The sequence below is a fragment of the Meriones unguiculatus genome, chromosome 19, assembly GCF_030254825.1.
Source record: "Meriones unguiculatus strain TT.TT164.6M chromosome 19, Bangor_MerUng_6.1, whole genome shotgun sequence".
NCBI lineage: Eukaryota > Metazoa > Chordata > Mammalia > Rodentia > Muridae > Meriones > Meriones unguiculatus.
In genome coordinates, this window is record NC_083366.1 from 34593876 (window position 1) to 34617622 (window position 23747).

Below are 23747 nucleotides of genomic sequence, written 5' to 3' on the forward strand. Positions count from 1 at the left end.
AACTTCCCAAGAAACATATGAAAATATTTAGGAGAAAACACACACACCAGACATGAATAAAAATCTAAAATTCTTAAGGCATTGGAATGCAGATGGAAATTTCACTCCCTTAGCAATATCAGGTAAGCCTTCCTCTTGCAACCAAGAATTATGTTATATAATTCGTGAAGGGCACACCCAGAACAACCTTTTCTGTTTTTCAAGCCAAAGCTATTAGAACTGACCATGAGACCATGTGGTATTTTGCTATAGAGTCTCCCAAAATATTTCTAGGCATTCGGTTCACATTCATCCCACTGATTTCTTGGGGTGAGGTGGCAATTTGATGTCAGAAAATACAGAGTCACTTTATAGGCAGAGAGATCTTCTCAAAGGACAGATGTGGCCACTGATTCTGAGAGTTGTTTTCTATCATCTTCTTTGAGTTGTTTAGCTCACAGGATTGAAAAGGCACAAACGCAGACCATTTTCATTGACTTAACCTAAGTCAAGAACAATGTAGAAATTGTCCACTAACAATGTAGATCATTTTCAGATAATCCCCAGAAAATCTGGGATAAGTTAGGTGAAAGAGAGATAGATGACAGTATGTGGAAAACTTTATTTATGAATGTTAATAAAAAATTTCTATTGCAAAGGAAATACTAGAGACAAAACTGAAAACCTTCCAACAAGAATAAAGCTTATTCCAGGCTGACACCGAGATGCAAAGAGGCCCAGGACCAACTCATTAAATGCCAAGTCCATGAGATGGATGGCAGGCTGTGGCTCAGCTGGAGAGGTTTCCTCCTGAAGGCTTTGCCAAGAGCCTGATTACACGTTTGAAGACCATCGTGGACATGTCAGGGCAGAACCGACCGACACTTTTGCCAGCTTTGCTCCATCAGCTTCCTTGCAGGATGGAAAAAAGTTGGTAGGTTCTGGACTCAAAACAGTCTTCTTCATTCACACTTAGGGCCTTTGACAGAAACTTTTAAACTGAAAAGGGAAAATGGAATCCAGTCAAAAAAACAACAATTTAAGTTTTGCAACCCCTGGAGATCCCTTTGAATGATAGTAGTTGATAGAGCAGAATGGACTTGAACTCATGTGCAAATTCATTCCACTAAATATCTACACTCATGTTAGTTTTTATGGTGGGCACTGGCGTGTTTCATTTGTTTAAGTGGAAGAAACGCTGTCAAATGAATGGTGAGGACATGGCAGGACAAGGTGTTTGGGAGATCAGGAAAGCTTTTGTGAGGCTGGAATGAAACCGTCTGGAAACAGTGCTCTCAAGGAGCATCTTTCCCTAAAACTCACGCAGGTCGTGAAAACAGTAATTATTTTAACTGCCCTTCTGTAAGCTGGGGGTGAGGGGGATACATCAGTTAATATTTCAGTGACATTAGACCAGGTGTTCAAATTCTAATATGAAATAGTATGCTATTAGTTTCAAATTAATGCCCAGATTTCTTCACTGTTCAGCTTTTATTCCATATTATATCTGTCGATGTATATCAAACTAATTGCAGAGGCAGTACAATAGGAAAGCCAAAGAGGGAGCCTAAAGATCTGGTTCCAAATCTCAGCCCTGATACTATACATATGACTTTAGGAAATGTGCTTACCCTCTCTGGCCCTCCGCCTCCTCATCTAGTAAACAGAGATAGTAATATCACCAATATGCTGTTTCAGAATTAAGTAAATGGATGCAAGTTGGTACACAAGTGGCCTGCTAGTCCTCGGTTTCATTTTACAAATGAAGAAAGTGAGCTCTGCAAGGAAAATTACCTTGTCTAAATTAACATAGCTCCTATGTGCCGGAGACACTTGAAACATCTTTTATCTTAGGCCAAAGACTAAGATGCTACGACTGTGAAGACTCAGTCAGCTGGTGGGGCCTCCCTTAGTCTAATCCATAAGTCTTAGTGATCCTCCAGGCACATACAGAACATTTCTGCTTTCTAGATCCCTTATGGGGGCAGGGAGTAAAGACATAGGACATCAGGGATGACACACAGACCCACAACTCCCCCCCCCACACACACACATTGTCCCAATGGAAATGTTCTTGCTTCTTTAATCGGATTGGTTTCCTAATACCGAGCCCAATGTGTGAATATCTGAAAGCCACCGTCTTTTCCTGTACCCCCAAAACATCTCAGGAACATGCTGCTCTTGTTACAATTGTTTCGCCGCCGTTGGATTTACTGAGTTCATCCCAGCTCACATCTGTGTGAAGGCTAAGAGTGACAGCAGGTTTTCGCAAGGACTTAGAATAAAGCTGGTGTTGGTGCCGCAGGCTCTCTGTTCTTCGTTTCGTTCTGGAACTTTATCTGCCCTACTGTTGTCCCCACCTTGCAGTAAATCGTGCTTTATGAGTTGTTCTTGCAGCTAATAAAGCCATTGCCATCATGGAGCAGATGAGTGGACATTGCAGGCTCTCGGAGTTTGGCTCCATTAAAGTGTGGATAAAATTAACGTGATGATTCTGATCCCATGCTCATGATAAAAAGTTATGCTGCCTTCTGGGGAGAATTAGGGCTCTGCTGGTTTGGATTCTTTGCAGATACCAGTGGCTTCGGTATCTGTGGATCAGCAGACAGCATGCCATGTGCATGATCTGGCTCCAAGGAGGAAAATCTCTGCTCTCCTTTCAATCCTAGAGTCAAACCCAAAAACAACAACAGATCTCCGTGTGAATTAACCACTTAGGTGCCTGCCACTTTCTAGTATATTTTAGCACAGCGGGTGGCAAATGTGATTGCTCTTGAATACAAACGCCATTTTCTATTAACAGAGCTAGAGGCCCGGTCACTCTTGGGTTCATCAGGTTATTTACTTTCCTGCTTCTGCAGGGTCCAGCTTTGTTTTTAAGATTCTCAGTTGTCTAGTCATTTTCCCGAAGTCTGTCCTTTTGATTATAAGAGGAATAATCAGAGACCAGAAAGCAAAGCCCAAGCATATTCAGTGCCTATGGTAATCTTCCATTGAAGGAGCAGTAAATGACTCAGGGCCTATCAAAAAAACTTTCAATCATGTGTTTAAGGTGGTTAGAAGATTCAGTTCTTATATTCATACCAGGGAATAGAATATGTTTTTCTATCTGTCTGTCTCTCTCTCTCCCATTTACATAATTTATAACATGGCTTATGTAAATAGTTTTTTAAATAGTTAAACATTAGGTGTCATATCTGTATATTAATATAACTGACATCTTTAGGTTTAGGGAAATAATACTTAATGATAATGACCAGATAATGACTAGAAAATCAACTTAAGGTTCTAAAGTATTTTTTTTAGTTTTAAAACTCTTTTAAGCATAAATCAGCTAATCACACACACACACACAAAGTTCTTATTCATGCTCATAAGGACACTACATTGTCATCATGTGGGTCTCCTAACAACAGGAGTAGGGGGCTATCCCTGACTGTGTTGCCTGCCTTTGGATCTCTTTCTCCTAGGAGGATGCCTTGTCTGGCCTCAGTGGGAGAAGATGTGCTTATTCCCATGTGACTTGAGGTGCCAGGGTGGGCACCTTAGGGGCCTCCCCTTCTCTGAGACAAAGAGGGAGAAATAGGGAGTGTGAGGGCAGGACTGGGAAGAGAGGAGGGAGGGGGCTGGGATCAGAGTGTAAAGTGATTAAATAACTAAAATTTTTAAAAATATATATTTTAAAAAAGGACACTGCGAATGCAAGTTTCTAAAGAGACCTAAATCCACAGTCAGAGAACCAAATCAGAGCCATTATGTTCACCATGTTGGCTCATGTCCCAAGAACCACGTTTTATCCTCCCCTGAAGTCAACAAAAAGGCCCAAATGCACAGTTCTTTTGTTGCTACTCCAAAAACATAAGAGAATAAGCCCATTTATCTGAACATGAATTTGAAATTAATTCTAGTATGGTGACCATATGCATTCATCCTTAAAAAGTAAAAGCAAAATATTAATTTCTCTTTCTGCTAGAGCACTTTATGTTTATGACATGAGGAACTGATCTTATTAAGTGGCAATTTACAGTATGGCTCCTGATTACTTAAATATGGAAAATCTACAGGGTAAGTCATGGGGACTAAAGAAAAGAGCACACTAAATAAAAGACTACTACACACACCTAATTCTCCAGACTCATTCCAGAGCCTTCCTCGTGTGACACCCTAGTCTCCAAGCCCATCCACCCCATTCCCTGACACTCAAACATTACCAAGAACTGAATAAAATGTGAAGTTTTCCCAGTAAAGTCTGCTTTTTCATTACTTTACAAGTTATAGTAAACAAAACAAAACAAAAACCCTTTAGGGTTAGGGTTTCCATTGTTGTGATAAAATGCATAACCCCAAACAACCTAGATCAAAGAGCATATTTGGCTTACATTTCCACATCACAGTTCATCATCAAAGGAACGTGTTAGAACAGGAAATCAAAGCAGGAACCTAGAGGCAGGAATCGAAACAGACAACATAGGAGAGTGCTGCTTACTAGGTAGCTCCTGTCTTGCTCAGTTTTCCCTCTTATACTATCCACCTACTGAAGTGGACCTGGCTCTGGTGATCTGTGCCTTCCCATATCTATCACTGAGCAAGAACATGCCCTTAATATTTGCCTTACAGAGACTTTTTTTCCCCCAGCAGAGATTTGCTGCTCTCAGACATGGGTATCTTTGCATCAAGTTGACAAAAAAGTAGCCAGCACACAGCGTACACAGTGAGCATGGACCCATTGGCGTGGAGCCATGTAGCTTTTTGTACATGGCATTCTTTTTTATTTTACCAAAATTTAAATCTTTATTTTGTCCTTAAAATTTTCAGAGCAAGTGGTCCTGAATTTATCAAAATATTAATTTTTATTTTATTTTTAAATTTTTATGTATTTTCTTAAATTTTATTTTTTTCTTCACAATTTATTCATTATATATCCCAATTGAAGGCCCCTCCCTCAATTCCCTCAGTACCATCCTCCCTCCCTCTTTCCCTGATTCCCCTCCCCTAGTCTGCTCAAAGGAGGAGTTCTCCACTATTGCCATCTGCCCATAGCTTGTTAAGTCTCATCAGGACTGCTTGGATCCTCTTCCTTCCTCTGGCAAGGCCGCATCATCAGGGGCGAGTGATCAGTTCTCAAAGAAAGTTTCAGTCTTTGTCTGCCAGAATTAATTAATGCTCTTCCTTTCTTTGCCTCATTGATAAACTATGGTAGGAAAAGTCAATAAACAAAACTCTAAATCTACACTGACATCTCAGAATGTTGGTTCTTCCCAATTATCTTCTAAAATATCAATCAAGAATTTGATTTTAGGTGGCACACATCTGTAATCCCAGCACTCAGGGAGGCAGAGGCAGGAGGATCTCTGTGAGTTTGAGGCTAGCCTGGTCTACAAAGCAAGTCCAGGACAGCCAAGGAGAAACCTTTTCTCAAAGAAAAAAAAAGAATTTGATTTTATTTCCATACATAAATATAATGACCTGAATTTAATTTACTAATTTTTCTGAGACAGTCTTCCTCCATAACCCATTCTGGTCACACACCGATTATCTTCCTGACTCCAACTTCTAAGTGCTGGTATTTTAGGCATGACCCATTATGGCCAGCTAATACAGTGATCTCTATCATGTGTCTATAGACTTACACTTTCTTACTCAAAGGGAAAAATGTCATTATAGAGAAATTTAGAAAATTAATGGCCTGCAGTCTCATTCTGAAACACAATTAATATTAACATTCTGTATATTTGCTTAAGTATGCAAGAAATTTTGCTATATCAAAATCTGTTTCATATTTAATAACCATGATAGATATGTACTTTGGGTATTGTTTTCAGATTTTTATTACAAATATAATTTTATATAGAAATGCTATAGTGTATTATAACAACTACCCCAGGGATGACTGGGGTGTGTCTACTCAGTGTAAGTCTAAACTTTGACACACAATGTCCATTATATATTGAAACATCCAACTTTAAATCTCTGGTGATCAAGAGAATTTCTTTTAAGTCTGCAGGTCCAAGAACCTCAGGAGGAGGAGAACTGGCTCAGACAAGAGACACTGGTGCCTAAAACAGGGACCACGGGATCAACTGGATGGAAAATTAACCATCTGCCCTTTGAGGGGGGATTCAAGTAAAGCTGGAGTCATTCCACTAAGCCAGAGTACAAATCAGCAGAATCATTCTGTGTCAAGGAGAATTGGATAAAATCAGAAAGAAGAATATCTGTTGGCAGTGGGCAAGGTGAGACATGCTGCGGGTTTGAATTAAAAAAAAAATAAAGAAAATAAAGAAGAAATAATAATAATAATAATAATAAGAAGAAGAATAAACAAAAATCCTCACAGCCAACAGGTGTCCATGGACATCAGCGATCTGACTGGATAGGAAATATTCCCCACAGAAGGCTGAACAAGTGTGCTGACTCCCCCCAGTTCCTCACGAGCACAGAAACAAGCGATCTTTATATTCAAACCTGATAGACTGCAAAGCAAAACGACAAGAAACAAAATACCTTGAAAGATGGTAACAATGTATGGATTAGTTACTTCTCTACTGCTGTGATGAAACAGCGCAACAGAGGCAACTTAGAGAGCAAAGAGGTATTTGAGCTGTGGTTCCAGCTATGGTGGGTAAGAATAGTAGCAAGCAGGGGACATGGAGGCAGGAGCCAGGACACTGAGTTCTCAACCTCTTGAAAATCAGGCTGGAAGATTAGGGACCAAACTAGGAATTTCCCTATAGGTTTGATCTCAAAGCTCACCTCTAAGGACATACATCCTCCAGAATCAGCTAAATCTTCCCAAAGAACACCACAGAATGCCAGAGATAGCGGGGGATAGTTCTTGCTCAAACCACAATAACATTGCTCTCTGTCTCTGTCTCCATCTCTGTCTTTCTCAGTTTGTCTCTGACTCTCTATTTCTCTCTCCCTCTCTCTTGGTTTATTCATGTTCTGTGTATGTGTGTTTATCTGCATGTATGCATATGCACCATGTGCTTGTCTGGCGCCCATGAATCCCAGTAGAGGGCAACAGTCTCCCAGGACTGGCACTGTAGGTGGCTGTGTGTGTAGGGAATCTAACCCAGGTGCTCTGCAAGAACAAGTATGTCTCCAGAGTACCCACAACAGTATCTCACCAGTCACACAATCAGGGGTAATTAGGCCCTAACGGAGAAAGTAAATAGTGGGTTGGGAGATGCAGTGAATAGGGACCAGTTAGGACTTACAAGTTTTGGAACTAGAAAGCCCAGAAAATGAGAAATTTGGGGATACAGAGCAAGGGGAAGTGAAAATATGAATATTGGCTCAACATTTAGAAAATGTTGGATGTTCCTCATGCAGCTCTCTGAAAATGGTGAATATCAAGGCTTTGGATATTAGAACAATACCTACAGCTGAGGGTAAACATGATACATTCATGCAGAAAAAAAGGTATATTAATACTTTCATTCCCATAGCAAAGAACAAAGTTAGTTATTGTGCAGAAAAGAAGAAAATTAGATGAAAATCTGCATGGGAATCTCTCTTGTGCCTCATAGAACTCAGGCAAATGGATATTTGTATGATTTCCTTTCTAGATAACTGAACAGACTAAGAGAGTAAATATGTGGAAAGCGATAGTTAAAAGTCCCAATTACCAGGTCAACCCTTACCCGCACATTTCTAAAAGTTACCAAGCAACAACTGTTATGCCAATCAGCTTCTCAGTTTTTGAGGACCACATTTTAAAATAGTAACAGCCACTTTGGTCTCTCTATGTGCAAAGAACCATGCTAAGCACATTATAAACAAAACAAAATACTCATATATATTACTTATTTAATCAGCACAACTATATCATATGCTAAGAACCATCACCATTCTCATTTTTCTAGAAGGAAACCGAGGCACACAAAAACTAAGTAACTTAAGCCTGGCATGGTACTGCATGCCTTTAATCCCAGAACTCAGTAGACAGAAACATCAGATCTCTTATGAGTTCAAGGCCATTCTGGTCTATATAGTGAGTTCCAGGACAACTGAGACGTTACAATGAGACCCTATTTCAACAAACAAACAAACAAATAAATAAATGAATGAACAAACTAATGATTGAATGAATAAAAGAAAAGAAAAAGACTAAGAGTAAGAATAAGCTTTGATCCCCTACCTTATACTGCACAGGAAATGCGAGCAGACTTAGGCAAGGCAAGTATGCAGGCGGCACAAGATCAAAAAGATACAAATTATCTTTAAGACACTTGCTCAGTGGTCTTAGCTTTATGTCTGTAACAACAAAAGAGCAATAGATTTATTCTGGTTCATTATTTCGTAAGTATCAATCTATGTTCAATTAGCCCATAACTTTGGGCCTGTGCTGAATAGAAGTGCTTGATGAAGTAAAACTGGTTATAACCTAGTAACTGGGAATTGAAAAGGCGATGATAAAATGGGCCATGGTTTCAACATGCCCACTGAAAGCTACATTCTGAAGTTTCTAACCTTCTCCTGTTTCTCACATATCCCAATAGTACATCCAACTAGAACAGAGACTAAAATTCCAATAAATGAGCCCTTGAGAGACATTCTATATCTAAACTGTAGCATCATGTATAATAATGCATCTACAAGAGTGAATAAACAGAACACAGAATAATAGAATATGAGAATGTAACATCCTGTAGATGACTTATAAAATGGAACTGTAGACTAAAAGACAAAAGAAGTACAAAGGAAACGAAGAGGAGGATCTATCCAGAAAGTGTGAAGAGTTCAAGCTATGTAGTGAAACTACCAAAGAAACAGGAGGAACTATACAGATTTCATGGACCCATGAATACTAAACTAGTATGGTAAAAGAGAAAGAGCCACAGAAAGATAGGCTCTTTTCTGTTGGAAAGATTAATTCCTCAGTTTCCACAAAGGAAATGATAACAGAGATTAAGAATTAGAATGGCATGAGGAAGCCCAGCAACAACTCTTTAAGTTCAGGGGGCAGATGGCATAGGTCAAATTACAGTTTAATTGAAAAGCAAACTGGGCATGATATGTACACCTATAATCCCAACACTCTAGAGACAGGCACAGGAACAAATTCTAGACCAGACTTGTCTATAAAAAAGTCCTAAGCCAATCAAGGCTACACTAATAGTTCAGGGCCAGGCAAGATTACATACCAAGTTTATGTCTCAAAATGTAAAAATAAAAGTATTTAGAAAAGGAAACAAAGAAAAATGAAAAAGAAAGAAAATAGGGCTCTAGAAAACTATCCCAAATGGACAATTATGATGTTTCAGGAATACATTTGAACAGCAAGACCACAGAAAACTAATCCACACTGGAGCAGCATGGTAGACGTCCTAAGAGATCACTCAGATAAGCTGAAAGATTGATCGATTAGTCAAAATTTTTCTATTTACTTATCTTTCTGTGTGTCAGAGTAGAGGTGCCACAGTGCACATATGGTAATCAGAAGACAACTGTGGCAATCATTTCTGTCCTTCTGCTCTGAGTTTCCTGAGACTGAGCTCAGGAAATCAGGTTTGAAAGCAAGTGTCTCTACCCCTGAGCCATCTTGCCACTGTCCAAGACCAGTCGGTTTTTCAAAATTATGAGAAACATGGTTCTGATGGAGAATGTAGGTCTAAATTAATACAACAAACATAGAATGAACAGATAAAAGCATTTGTTATGAACATTGATGTACTCATACCAATGTGAATATTTTCTACTGATTTCCTCAAAATGGGGATAAAACCATTTCAAAATGGATTGAGGAACAAAGGTTGGGAGTTGTGTGAGAAAGAATAGGAAAGCTAAATCATCATTGAGTATAAAACAGAATAAATAAACAATACCTAAAATTCTAAAAAGTCAGGAAATAGCAATATTGAATGTATCATACTGAAATACAGAGATAATTAACAGAAGAAGGAATTTTCAGAAGTTTGGAAAAATGGCAAACCTGAGGGAAGATGACAGAAAAAGCTGCTATTGTTATGAATCTGTGAGTCCTTGTTTCTTCAAGCTGCTGAACATGATTTTTAAAAAGATGAAGAAAGACTTCAACGGGCTGGGGTAGAAACTGAGAATTGGGCTGTGAATAAAACCCAGTGCTTCTAGTCATCTCTACCCTAGCCTCACAGAGACTGTTTCCTCAAAACATGCCGTGTCCTAGTTCCTAGAACCTGTGACGGTGTTTTAGGTGAAACTGAAATTCTCAACCAGATAGGAAAATATTTATCCTCTACTATCCTTTTCTAGTTGCAGAGAGAGAGCTGCAAACTTAGATGGGTTCAACTCATCCTTGCTGAAAAGGAGGAGTTGAAAAGGGCCATGATCCAAGAAATGAAGCAGTCTTTAGAGCTGAGGCCAGTCCTAAACTGATGACCGGTGAATACACCATGACCCTGTTCTTGGAACTATAAGGGACTGAACCTGCCACCAACTAAAATGTGCAAGGAAAGGATTCTGGGACTCTTAAATTTTAACGAGAGCTACATCATTCTTTTAACTTCTAAAACAGTTAGATAATGCACTTGTGCAGTTTTAAGCCACTCTACTCATGGAATAACTGCTACTCCAAAACAGAAAACTATTAGTAATACAGATATACCACCAAATCCTCAGTCACTTCATGAAGTTTCTAATATATGTGGCAAGATCTGAAATTGGCAATTGTTAGGCCCAAATAAATGAAAAAGTTCTAAAAAAAACAACTGAGAACATTTAACAGAGCATTAATCAATAGCATTAATCAATCAATAGATCCATCTGTCATATAGGCGCTAAATTAATAATTTTTGAGTCTGATCAAAAAGCCTAAGGTTCCCATAGTGGGAACAGGAACTTAAGATAACCAACCAACTTTCTCCCTTATTTTTCTCCTTGTCTGTCTCTCCAATGCATCTAAGCCAGTGGGATGTGTTTAAAGTAGAACTTAAATAATTGTAAGCACCTAGATAAGAGCATAAGCTCAGACTTAACAAATGTGCCTGCAGAAAGAAAAGAGGTGGCCCTAAGCACGGCTGGGCGTGTCTAAGCATCCCCGCTCTAATCGCCACCTCTGTAGCAGCAGGAATCGACTTTTTAGGACCAAATATGCTTTCACAGAAGACACAAGTAACTCTTCAATCACACTTGAAGGCAACGGATAAGGAAAACAGCCTTGATTAGCTTTTAAAACCTAGGATATAGAAGTTCCTTGGTATTTACCTTTTAAACTTACCTAAAGTTAGATTTAGATCTTTTAAGATTTATCCTTATATCTAAAACCAAGGACAATAAAATGGCAATTTGCAACTATAGAGATTTTTATTTCAAACACTGGCATAAGATCAGTCTACTGAAAGAACAAAATAAGGAATCGACCCTGTTGGTATTCATAGTGTACATCAGTCCTTCTAAGTTCACACAATCCTTTCCTTTTCATGACACCAAAACATTAAAATGGAGCAAGACAAATATATCTCAGTTCCACATTTATAAAAAATAAGGAATAAAATTATTTTCAAGGCAGAGAAAGGCAAACATTAACTTTTATTCATCCTCTTACAGAAACTAAAGAATTTGGCATTGCTCTAGTTTTCTAAAGAATCTACAGATACAAGAAATGGAGTAGGAGCTATCTCTGACTCTGTTGCCTGTATTTGGATCTCTTTCCCCTAGCTGGACTGCCTTCTCTGGCCTTAATGGGAGAGAATGTGCTTAGTTCCAGCTGTGACTTGAGATGCCAGGATGGGTTTTACCCCCTGAAGGCTTCCTCTCCTCAGAAAACAAATAGAGCCAGTGTGGGGGAAGGGATAAATGAGCATGAGACCTGCAGGAGAGAAGGGAGGAGGTTGGGATCAGACTATAAAGTAATTAAATAAATAAAGGAAAGAAAAAAAAAGAATGGAGTATTTTTCTGCTCCTGTACAAAATTCCATACAATATTTCTGACACCAGACATTTAGGTAAATATCAATCATCCAAAAAGCATTAAATAGATGTCTTACAACTCATTTCAGTTTAATTTGCTTCTGATACTAGCTACCTGAAAATAGGACCAGCTCCCACAGACTAAGGGCTCAGTCCCACAGAAGGAGCCTCAATTTAAATGGCTGTCACAAGCTGCGGGTTGATAACTCCCCTTTGGCTAACTGGTTAGAAATTTATCCCCTCCATGAGTTCAACGTATTTGCTAGAGTGGTTCGGAGTTTACCAGTTAAAGCAAAGTACAGCAAATACAACTGAAAAGCCTTATGGGAAGTATGTACTGACAAGGCTTAAAGGAAGAAGAGAAAAGTTCCCTCTCTCCTGGGCACATCACCCTCCACGTACCTTATATGTTCAGCAATTATAAAACTCAAAGGAAGCCTACTCTTTAAGTTATTAGGGAGTCTCACTACTTAGGTTTTACTGACTAAATTATTGGCCTCTCTTCCTTTTAGAATTTGGAGAGATAGGACTGACTGTCTCATCTCTACTTCTCTAAACGTATTTGTGTTTTGTTATTTCTGGTTACCAGGCCCCATTTTGAACTTATCTAGGGGCAGCCAACCACATTAGCAGATAAAACATGCTCATTTCACTCCAGAAATTCCAAGTGTTCCAGGAAGAAAACAGGAACAAAGTACAGATATGGACACCAACCCCCCATGTTTGGTGTCATCATCAGCATCCTGCTGTCAATCAGCAAGCAATCGCAGATCAGAAATATTTAGATGGAAATTTACATTGAAGCAAACATATGCAGGTTTTTCTTGCCATCATACTTTGGTAAAATTATGTTTACAGCATTTACATTGCATTATGTATATAAGTAATCTGGAAGATTTAAAGTTCTGAGAGAATGTGTATAAGTTACACATAAATACTTATTTTAAATGTAAATATAAAAGAGATGCTGTGATGTTCATGGAAAATTGTAGAACCAACCTTCTTGGGATAGTGAAGATCAACTCTTTACATGTCACATTACAACCCCCTCCATGTTCTTAATATCTATTATGGCTCATTCAGAGGGACATAGGCTATTTCAAAGTTAATATTCCACAGTTGTCTTTTTACTAGTGTATGTTTGTATCTAAGTATTTTTTTTTTTTGCTCCAGTTTAGAGAAAGTGCATAACATTCCATATGGTAAGCATGGAAGATTTCAGATGTTAAAGGAGGCAAGGTAGCCCGATGGACATGATACTTCATCTCCTTACTTGCTTTTGTCTCACTCACACAATGCTTGTCTAGAACATTAGTGCTGATTATATAGAATGGCCATAGGTGTGCTGCCCATACATGCCAGCCTCGGATTTCAAAATCACGGTCACACAATTAAAGAAAGAACAGAAAATTAAAAAAACAGAACTATGTAGCTCTCAATTACAAATTATATTAAAATTCTCTGCAGATGGAGATTGCACCAGTGCATGATATAGATTTTTTTTCTCTATAAAGGCTCATGAATAGAGGGTGGAATGCCATTACTTTTTGACAATAGAAAGCACCCTGAAACTTTCAAGACAAAGCTGTGAGGCATTTTATTTTTCTTGAACTTCTTTTGTGGGCATGCAATCTTTCCTTAAACATTTGGTCTACATATGGATAGACCTGTGATTTTAAATGGCCTAATGAGCTTCAGACAGACTTTTAAGTAACACTTATGAATATGCCAAAGAGAGATTCTCACATGCTAACATTTACTGTTCTGGATTTTTTTTTCTGTTTTTGAATTTTTCCCTTTTTAAAAAGTTAACACTTATTGACCATAATTAATATGTCCTGAATCTTTTGCAAGTGTTAAACAGCTGACTTTAATTTTTTTTAAAGGATCATCCATCTATTACCAAACTTTATTAAAAAAAAACTATTTATTTAGGTAATTCTGGCAATAAATCCTTCCTTTCTATTATGTCCTAGTAAAAGGCTTGCATTTCTCCATTAAAATAAACTTTTATGAAGATTAAGAAGATATGAGCTCATATGGATTTGTTCCTTAAAAATTTATAGTCTAAAATGTGACATTATATTTCCTTTATTCTAACGCTTTAATTTAGGATAGCAGGACACAGTAACACTGCCTTTAAAAAAATAGCACATCTCTTTATATTGACATAATGCCATCATAAGCAAGTGATCTTGAGTTAGGTCATTGTCTAGATGAAATCCCCACTTTGAAGTGTCTAGGGGCTTCAAAAACATGACAGCAGATGAAATTTGAAGTGTTGGAGGAGAGCTCAACAAGGCCAACTTGAATGTCAAGTCTGGCCTTGGACTCAGAATACTCATCCAGTATTTGGACTTTTCTGTCATACATTTTCCAATGGCAGTGGATTATTACTATATCACCAGTTATCTTCCATCACCTATGCCAGATAAGGAGTTTCCTACTTCCAGCAGCCAAATGGGACCAAGCCACCAAAGGATGAACACAGTGGAGAAAGCTTCAGGGAAAGCTAGTGAGGCTTTCTTTATAAGGCTTCCCTTTATTGAAGGGGCTGACATAATCAAGGACAGTTTTGTGGGGCAGGATGTAGCCTTGTCCAACAAGCCTATGAATGGTGGTTCTAAGATTATTGATGTCTTTGTAAACTCCATCATGGAGACATGGAGAACCTGTATGTCTTAGTTTCAGTCCTCACTGTGGAGCTCATTCTCTGTATCAGTTAGGAATGAAAACTCTCTAGGATTGGTAAACTAGATCACAGACAACCTTAATCAAAATGCCAATTCTAGGTATGGTTTCTTCAGAAGGGATGTAACCTTCTTTAGATCTGATGAAGAGGACTCTGTTTACCCCAGGATGGATACTAGAGACGCTTTCTAATGCAGAGCCAAGGTAACTGCACTGATTACACATATTGTGGAGACATGTCTACCTTGAATATGATAATCCCAAGAGCTTGAAGCCTGCAGAACAGCATGGGATCACCAAAATTCTCAATTGCAGTACCTGACTGGAATATTTGGTCACTACTATAGGAAACCAGGGGCAGCTAACAAAGTCACTCAGTTAGCTACATTGTATTTATTTATATTTTGTGACAGATTTCTCATCAACCATGTTTACAAAAGTGGTCAGCAGACTGTCCTGAAAAAGTCTTGGGAAAGAAAATCAACATAAACTTCTTTCTGTTTTCTTTAAGAAAAGCTTACTCAAAGCTTACTCAAATCACAAAGTATCCAAAAACCTGCCTATAATTCTGGTCTTGCTAACTATCCTGCACTAGTTATCCCATCTTTGCTTTCCAAGGCTGGAGTTACAGGTAGATCACCTTTCCCACCCCATTATTTACATAGGTCCTGGAGATCTGAAATCCCTATACCTTATTGCATTAACTGCCGAACCATCTACCCAGACTCCACATTCTCCTTCAAATATATATAATGTATATATTCAGCATGCTTAGCTTCTCCTTATTTAATTAACATTTTTACTTCCCTGATTTTAAAAATTGATTTCATTCTTTCCCAAGGATGAGACTGATCTTTTCAGAAGCACAAGGCCTTTTGATTAAGGTTGTCTGTGATCTAGCTTGCCAATCCTAGAGAATTTGCATTCCTAACTGAGGCTATAATATGGCATCTTCATCCAGATTCTTTCCTCTTGGTTGCTGGAATTCCTACTGGGGACAAATAGCTCAAAACTGCTTTGGGTTTTCATGGAAGTTTTCCCTTTCCCTGTCTTCAAGAGTACTTCCAGGAACGGAGGGAGGGAGAGAAGAAGGGAGGGAGAGAGAATGATAAGATGTGGCCTTTCAGGTGGCTTTTCTCAAAGAAAGGCCTTGCCTACCTTTGAGCAGCCTTGTCTGGCCTCAATGGAAGAGGATTCCCTTAATCCTGAAGCAACATGATAGCACCTGTGTATGTGGGGGAGGGGCTCCCTTCTCTGAGAAAAAAGGGAGGGAGGGATGGGAGAAGAGGGTGGGAGGGTAGGAGGAGAGGAGGGGCTGAGACTGGGATGTAAAGTGAATAAATAAATAAATTAAAAAGAAAAAAATAAAAGACGTCTTCCTTAGGAAGAGAACTAGCTATGTTTCTTGGAAGTATGGATTAGATTTGATTCGACTGGATTAGATTAGATTAGATTAGATTAAGCAATATACTGAAATAGGCACTTCCTTTAAAAAGTAAAGTTTCTACAGATTATGTTCTATGACCAAATGCCCCTGTTTTATAGTCACTCCTTAAACAACATTCACTATTATAAAGAAGAAACCGTATCAAATACTTTTGGAATGACAACATTTTTTTTAAATCTCATATTTTCAGTTTTTTAAATGTTTTCCTCAATAATTTCTCCTCATCCTCACTGTAATAGGAAGTTAAAATGTTCAAAAAACACAGTTGGTGTTCATTGTTTCTACTATTGAGGTGGTTGACTGTCATCACTTTAAGTAATGTTTAGAAGGAATGAGTCTGAGGAATAGGAGAGACTCCTCAATAGCTGTAGTATAATTTGCAGTAGTGAAACCTCTTCTTAAATTTGAAATGAAAACAGCTTCTTTAACAGGGTAAATTTATAACACCCACAACTTGAGGCCAGAAAACATACAATCAACTTTAAAGCACAGGCAATTCATCTCAAAGACTGTTTTGTTTTTTTTTTTTACTAAAAAAAAAAAGTAATAGTCATTACCTTCATAGTTATTAAGTGATATATTTCTATAAAAGAAGTTTATGAATTGTATACCCTCCGTGTGTATGTTGTACTTCAGCCATAGACATTTTATGATTATATAATTCTTTTCAGCTTTACATGGTTCCCTTAAAGAGAAACCAAAAACAGAGTTTCCTTCAAAAATGAAAAAGGAAAGATGGCTTTGAGGCATAGTTTAAGTATAGGAAGTGGCTCAATGGCTTGAGAAATAATGCAAAGAGATGAAACAGTGTCTAGGAACAAGGCTCTAGATCATGGAGGCCATAAACAGTGAAAATTTGCAGAGCATTGTGGGAAGTAAGGCATACTGCTTATCTTTCAGAGGGATTCAGGACAAGGCAGCACGAGAAGCTATGTTGGTGACAGTAATAAGCTTATCAGTACAGAAGACTGAATTTGTGGTTTATGTGGGAAGGGTGAAAATTTCTGTCATTACGCAAGAAAGAATCAAATAGTTTCTTTGAGAAAGAGCAGGTATGGAGTGCAGAAATTTTAGTCTGAAAACTTTCAAGTTAAAAAACCTAAATAGAAGATAACCAGTGGTTTATTACTAAAGACGATGTTACTGATCCGGGTAGAGACACAAGCATACAATTGGAAAGTGAACACTGAGATTGCAGGATAGATGGATTCATTTATGTTCTAGGAGGCAAAGTTCCACAATCTGAGATGATAAAGACAAAGTATAAAGGGGAATGAGGAAACATTGTTTATGGATGAAATGTTCTGTATCTTGCATGTAGTGGTGTGTTCACAGCTGTACGTATTTATCAAAACTTACTCTATTGTCCACATGTGCGTTTTATTGCATATAAACGACAGCTCAAATTATAGGGGTTTTTTTTGTTTTGTTTTGTTTTGTTTTAGAAAAAAATGAGTTATTTCAAGGTGGACATTGATTCTTATGTAGTTGTAAGAAACAAAAAGACAGCACTCATGCTGTTTTTCTAGTTTCCCTAGTGGGAACATCTCACAAACCCACAGTTGAGTCTCACACTGGGGGTACTGTGTGATGCAGCCAAAATACATCCTATCACCACATTTTCCAAAACCACAAGCTCCCTCATGTTGCCTCTTGATGCTTACTCATTCTTTCTTACCGCCCCTACCTTCTTAAACCCTTTCCTCCAGTCATCTAGCCTCCATTTATATGGGTTTATCATTTCCAGATTGTATGTATAAAAGGGATCTTACCATGTATGACCCATTGAAATAGTTTTTCTATTGGCATAATTCCCCCAACAAAGATCTCCCTGAATAAGAAGGGCAAAGGTTATTTTTATATTGTTCCTCATGTTGTCTCCAATGACAAGCGATGGCCTTGTTCTTGTTAAGTCGGGATAGCTACCAATTTCTTCTTTAATAACACAATACAACAGACAGGGGTTTATAAAGAAAAAGAGTGCATTTGCTACAGAATCCTAGAGGCTGGGAAAGCCTAAGCCATAGTGCCAGCATTTGCTAGGTATCTTGTGAGAGCATGCCTGCTGTATTACCCCACATCAGAAAGCAGAAACAAGAGGACTATTCCAATACTCACACTAGAGGATTGGCGATATCTCGTTGTACGTGGGAGGAGCAGAAATCTTAGCTAGCATTTGAATAACTCTGAGAGACTGCAGCTTACTCGGGGACATGGCTAAAACGTGGCAGTTATCTGTGAGAGTATTTTGCCCTACTAGGCTCTACTTTTCCTGGGGAATTAGCTCTCTGTATGTTGTTAGTGTCTCCTGGTTGCTACCTTCATCAGATCCAAACTCTGGGATACATGAGATAAAACAGCTTTTTAATACCAGGCATGGATTCCTTCCTGGGAAGATCTCAAATCCACCCAGAAAAGAATTGGTCGCTCCCATCACTGTCTCACTGCTTCTTCCCAATAGGCACATTTTGCTTGATAGATAGTATGCAGGGTCTAGTGCTGGATAAGATCACTGATCATTGATGGCTCTTCTTTCTCCCTCAGCTTCCTGCAATGTACCTTCCTGACAAGCTTTTTTTTCTTTAGTGAACCATGATTAATAACGAAACTCCTAACTATAAGCGACCATGGACATTCAGCCACAGGTCATGGGCCACCTGTGTTAACTTCCTCCCACCTCCCACGGCCAGGCCCATCACAGAAAAGTGGGAAGAAAGAATATAAGACTGGGAGGTGGAGAAGAGTTCTGTGAAATGTCACCTAGACATGACAGGGCCATTATAAACAGGAGCTCAGAGTAGCTGTGGTTACCTGCACAAGCTTACGCCAAATAGAATTTCCTGCATGAATACAGAAGGGGATTCCGGGGCTCCATCTCTGGCTGAAGAGATATTGGCAGCCCCAGGGAATGGCCCCATACCAATGCCCACATGGGCAGAACTAACCAGATTCACTGAGCTTTTTTTTTTTTTTTAAAAAGATATACTGGAGTTAGGGCTGAGTGAACTTTGTGGGGGAAGTGAGTAGATATGAGAAAGTATAAATTTTGACAAAATAAATACTGCTTTTTAAAAGAAATAAAAAATCAAAAGAATTCAGCACTGTGTTGTTTCGTGTGCCTGAGTTCCTTAGCCAGGCACTCTTCAGACTTCCTTTTGTTTTGTATAATTGTCCAGGATTTTTGCTGGATTCAGGAAAAGGAAAACATGTTAATTCCATCTTTCTGGAAGTCGGAATCCTCCAAAGTTGACTCTTTTCACAAGTAAATTCTCTGGTCCAAAAATAAAACAATACAAAAAAAAAATCCCCAAGCAAAATATTTTGGCTAATATTTTAATTACACATAATAAATCCACAACTATCCATATAAAAAAAGGCTATCGACAGAGAAATAAAAATCAGGATGAATGAAAAAATAAATTCCAGAAATAAAGAACATTTTAAAATTCTAGAGTTGTTTGAAGATGGAAATTAAAAAGCAACTATGAATTTAGCCAAACTATAGTTCATAGTTAAGCACAAAAACCTCTACAATATGTAAAAGCTTAGTCAGCATACTATTTACATATGATTCTATTAACCCTTTAAGGATGAGTTTCCTAAAGTTTGTGAGTTAGCGGTTCAACAGTATTTAACATTAGAAACTAAGAGATGATTGTGTCAATAGGGCAAGGCATTCATCACTGAGGTAATGATATGGGAGCAGGTTAGTATCACTGTGTTTAGTTTGGTCTCCCCTTGCCTGCATGCTTCCCAACAACTGTGTGTCCATCCTTGCCATGGGATGCCCCAGAAAGGCCTTCACTAGTGCAAGCTCCTTGGCATTGGACTGCGAAGAAATCAGTTCTTACATCTTTCCAAGGTAACTACTCCTTGGTATTTTATTGTACCACCCAAAAGGGACTGTGGTGGTTTGAATAACAGTGGGCTCCAAAGGCTCACATAATTGAATGCTTAGGGAGTGACACTGTTTGGAAGTGTGGTTGGAGTAGCTGCAGTCCTGTTGGAAGAAGTTTGTCGCTAGGGGTGGGCTTTGAGGTTTCTAACGCTTATGCTCTTCCTGATGCCTTCAGATCTAGATGTAGAACTCTCAGCCACCTCTCCAACACCATGTCTGCCTGCATGCAGCCATGCTTCCCACAATGATAATAGACTAAACCTCTGAACTTGTAAGCAATCCCCAATTAAATGCTTTCTTTTATAAGAGTTGTCATGGTCATGATGTCTCTCCACAGCTGTAGAACACTGTAAAAGACAGGGACCAGAATATACCTTTGAATTCTACCAAAGAAAAATTTACATCAAGAATATAGTCTCAATTTTGAGATTAGTGAATATTAGAAATGATACTAAACAAATTTCTTTTATAAAGTATTCCAATATAATAGTTATCAAGGTTATTGATATTCAAAGTAATATTCTTCCAACTTTGTGCAGTTATGAGCCAGATAAAGGGCAATCACCTCTCAATGAGCACTAAATAGGTATTAAGTATTGCTCAGCTCACTACTAATGTAAGTAATACACTATATTGTCAGCACTATTTCTGATATTCATTTTCCTATAAATAACATCAACAACAACAAAACTATAGTGTATTTTACCAGTTCAGCCTTGGCTGCTGATAACAGTTTGTATAAGACATTTTCTTATCCAAGTCTAAATGAATTAAAGCTCTAGGTGATCCAGCAGTCATTTCTACTTTGGCCAAAAGGGGAGAAGCCCTTGGTGGTCTAGGAGAGGACTGTTACGTTTGCTGCTAAGAGGCCAGGCTGCCATTGCTCCAAGTGCCCCTCCTCAGGCTATAGAAGCAGGTAGGAGGGACACTCTCCTGTGCTGCCCATTCTGGTGTTGCAGCATGAGGCTCAGTCAAATGCTTTGCTTTAGCAGTCTTTGCCTGCCTGTCTTCAGTAGTGTGAGTAGAGCTGGTAAAGCAAGAGTATCACTGACTAGAGGTGGTAGAGGAGGTGGAGTAAAGAGAGCAGCAGAGGTAGCAGACCTGCAGCAGCAGTGAAAGGCAGACAGCGGTGGTGACAACAGCATAACAGGCAGGCTAAGCTGTAACCTCCGTGAGGCAGGCGAGGAAGTGGAGACGGTCTCATACTGTGGTCATGCTCGAAGTATGGTACATGCTTGGCTCTGGAGCAGCCTGACTCCATAGAAGACCAACTTTCAGCTCACATCTAGATCCTCACTTCCAAGCACCCGTCCAGCCCACTGCCAGTGACAGCTTCCCTAGTGGACAGCTCCCTTGTGGCCTTGTTCATGCCTGACACCTGTTGTCTGAGTTTCCTGACTTTGGAGAAGCTCTGGACCCCATCCTCAGCACGCAGTGCAGGTAGAGGCCACGGCTCCACCTAGCTGTGAAAGAAGTCACACAGCCCACTGTCTGATAGCTGAAGAAGCAGCCAGCACAGCCAAGGAGGAAATGGGATGTGGAAAATGGCTTGGTTTATACTCTTTCAAAAGGCATTTCTTTTACTCCAGTAACTTAATTAAACATTCATTATTAGGATAGATTGGCTATATGCAAAAATGGGATTCACTGTGGCATTTCATACACACACACTATATATATATATATATGTATATATATATATGTGTGTGTGTGTGTGTGTGTGTTACTTATCATTTCCATTCTCTGTGACTCTCCCTGATCTCCTCTCTGCCTCCTTTTCTCTCTACCGTCTTGAAGCTCCACCACTTTCCTGCCCTCGTCTTATGTTATTGCTCTGTATCAGCCACAGTTCTTGAAAAACCCTTCCTTCTTGAAGGATCGTTTTCATCTGGCTTATCCACTCTTGGGTTTGTGGTTCTAATTTTAACCTTTTTTTCTGGCTAGCCAGTAATTGTCAATTTCTTTTATTAATTTTATTTTTTGTTCATCCTTGATATACATACCTCAGAGAGATGACTAGTAGACTATTGATTAACTACTTACACACAGTCCTCAGAATTTTAACTAGTAGACTATTGGTCAAATATAATACACACATAATGAAGAGATAGAAACTTACAATGACAATTGTGAAATGACATGGACTGCCTTTCAACCAAATCATACCTGTTAAGAGACTCAGAATATCAGGTCAGGTCAGAAATGTGTGTTGTTGCTTCTCTGGTTGAAGAAGGAAGCCAGCAGTCCTACAGATCATGTTCACACTGGATTTGAACCAGCCAGCTTTTCCTTTGTGATTATGATACCCTCACCTCCGGCAAAACCTTCTTCTTATCATTTAGCCTGTGTATGGCAACCCAAGTGTTGTTCATCAGGAGGTACTTCCACCTGATTTTTGAAACAACATCTGCCATTGGCTTAGTGACCCTGGCTAGCCAGCAGGAATCTATTTGCCTTCACCTTGCATACTGAAGCTTGAACTTGGGCTTTTAGGGTTATGTTAGAAGCACTTTATAGACTAAACTAGCTCCCCAGTCCCTAGAACTTTCTTTATAAAAACATAAACCTGGAAGCAGAAGAGACAGCTCAGAAGCTAAGAGTATGGGTTGTTTTTCTAGAAGACCTGGGTTTGAATCCGAGCACCCACATGATAGCTCAAAACTATTTGTAACTACAGTCTCAAAGGTTCCAATAGCTTCTTGCAGCCTCCTTAGATACTAAATGTACCTGGTGTGTAGATCTAAATGCAGGTTAAACACAGACATAATAAACAAACAAACAAAAGTAAATAAAGAATAAATAAATAGATAGGTAGATAAATAAATGAATGTGTGTTGGTGAACACCTGAAGTCCCAGCACTCTGGGAGGCAGAGGCAGGCAGATCCTTGCGAGTTCAAGGCCAGCAAGTGAGTCCAGGACAGTGAAGGCTACAAAGAGAAACCTTGTCTTGAAAAAAAATTAATAATAATAATAATAATAGTGTAAACCCTGAATAAACTGCTTACAAATTTCTTTTGATCATCACTAAATTCAGAGTAATAGCTAAGTCCCAATCTCAGTACTTCATACACACTCACCTAGCCTTTTCTCTGAGGCATTTGTCCCTTTAATCACTGTGGGCTTCCTACAACACAGAATGGAACATTTATTCACATGGTGCCTTTGAGTTTGTCATTCCTATGCATAAGCTTTTTCTGAGAAAGGCCCCTCTCCTTCTACAGCTCAGCTGACATGTCACTGCCTCAGGCTCTTCCTTGTCAGTGTAATCCAATATAGCATCCTTCCGCACATGCTTCCTTCCTTTCCTTATTCATTCCCTGCCTTCCTGTTGTCTTTTCTTGATTCTTTTCCTTCTTCCCATTATCTCCCTTCTATTCCTTATTTTCTACATGCATAGAGTTTTAAGATCTACTGAATTAGAAATTAGGAGAGTATATAACTCATTCTCACTTGGTAAGTGCTCAGCAGTGGCTAAGGGAGTTCCTACCTTTAGTTTCAGAAGTAGGACTCAGTTGGTCTAAGAGCATCAAAGGACTTCTCACTTTCCTGCTTTTGTGAATGAGCACGCAAACCAGACACAAACTTTTCAACACCTACTGATACGCAGGCCTAAATCAGCTTCAGAGAAAAGCAGTATCATAAGTAAATACTGGCATACTAAAACCAAGTTCCCTCCTATTTCCCCGGAGGTGACTGAAGAAGCAGGCATCCATTATTGATCCTAGTGGCAGCTTTCTGACCGTAAAGGGAACCCTCTAAGGACAGAAACAAACATATGGAGAGCAGACAGTCAAGGGTAAAGCACAGACGCTCCACAGAACAAAAGCTCCAAAGCCCAC

General features: G+C 39.0%; 1 protein-coding gene across 23 annotated transcripts in view; it reads right to left on the bottom strand.

The window, feature by feature from the left end:
- The window catches only part of Sugct (succinyl-CoA:glutarate-CoA transferase), a 707647-nt gene that overhangs the window by 180487 nt on the left and 503413 nt on the right, over nucleotides 1–23747 (bottom strand). For 3 of the 23 annotated variants that reach the window (XM_060372783.1, XM_060372778.1, XM_060372776.1), the window contains one exon: nucleotides 582–978. The exons of 18 other annotated variants lie outside the window; for them this stretch is intronic. In XM_060372783.1, coding sequence (XP_060228766.1) covers nucleotides 942–978 — 37 coding nt within the window. In that variant the 3' untranslated portion in view covers nucleotides 582–941. Of the gene's footprint in view, nucleotides 1–581; nucleotides 979–1010; nucleotides 2645–4358; nucleotides 4420–23747 lie in introns of those variants that run through there. 2 more of the 23 variants (XM_060372777.1, XM_060372781.1) reach the window with 2 other exon arrangements.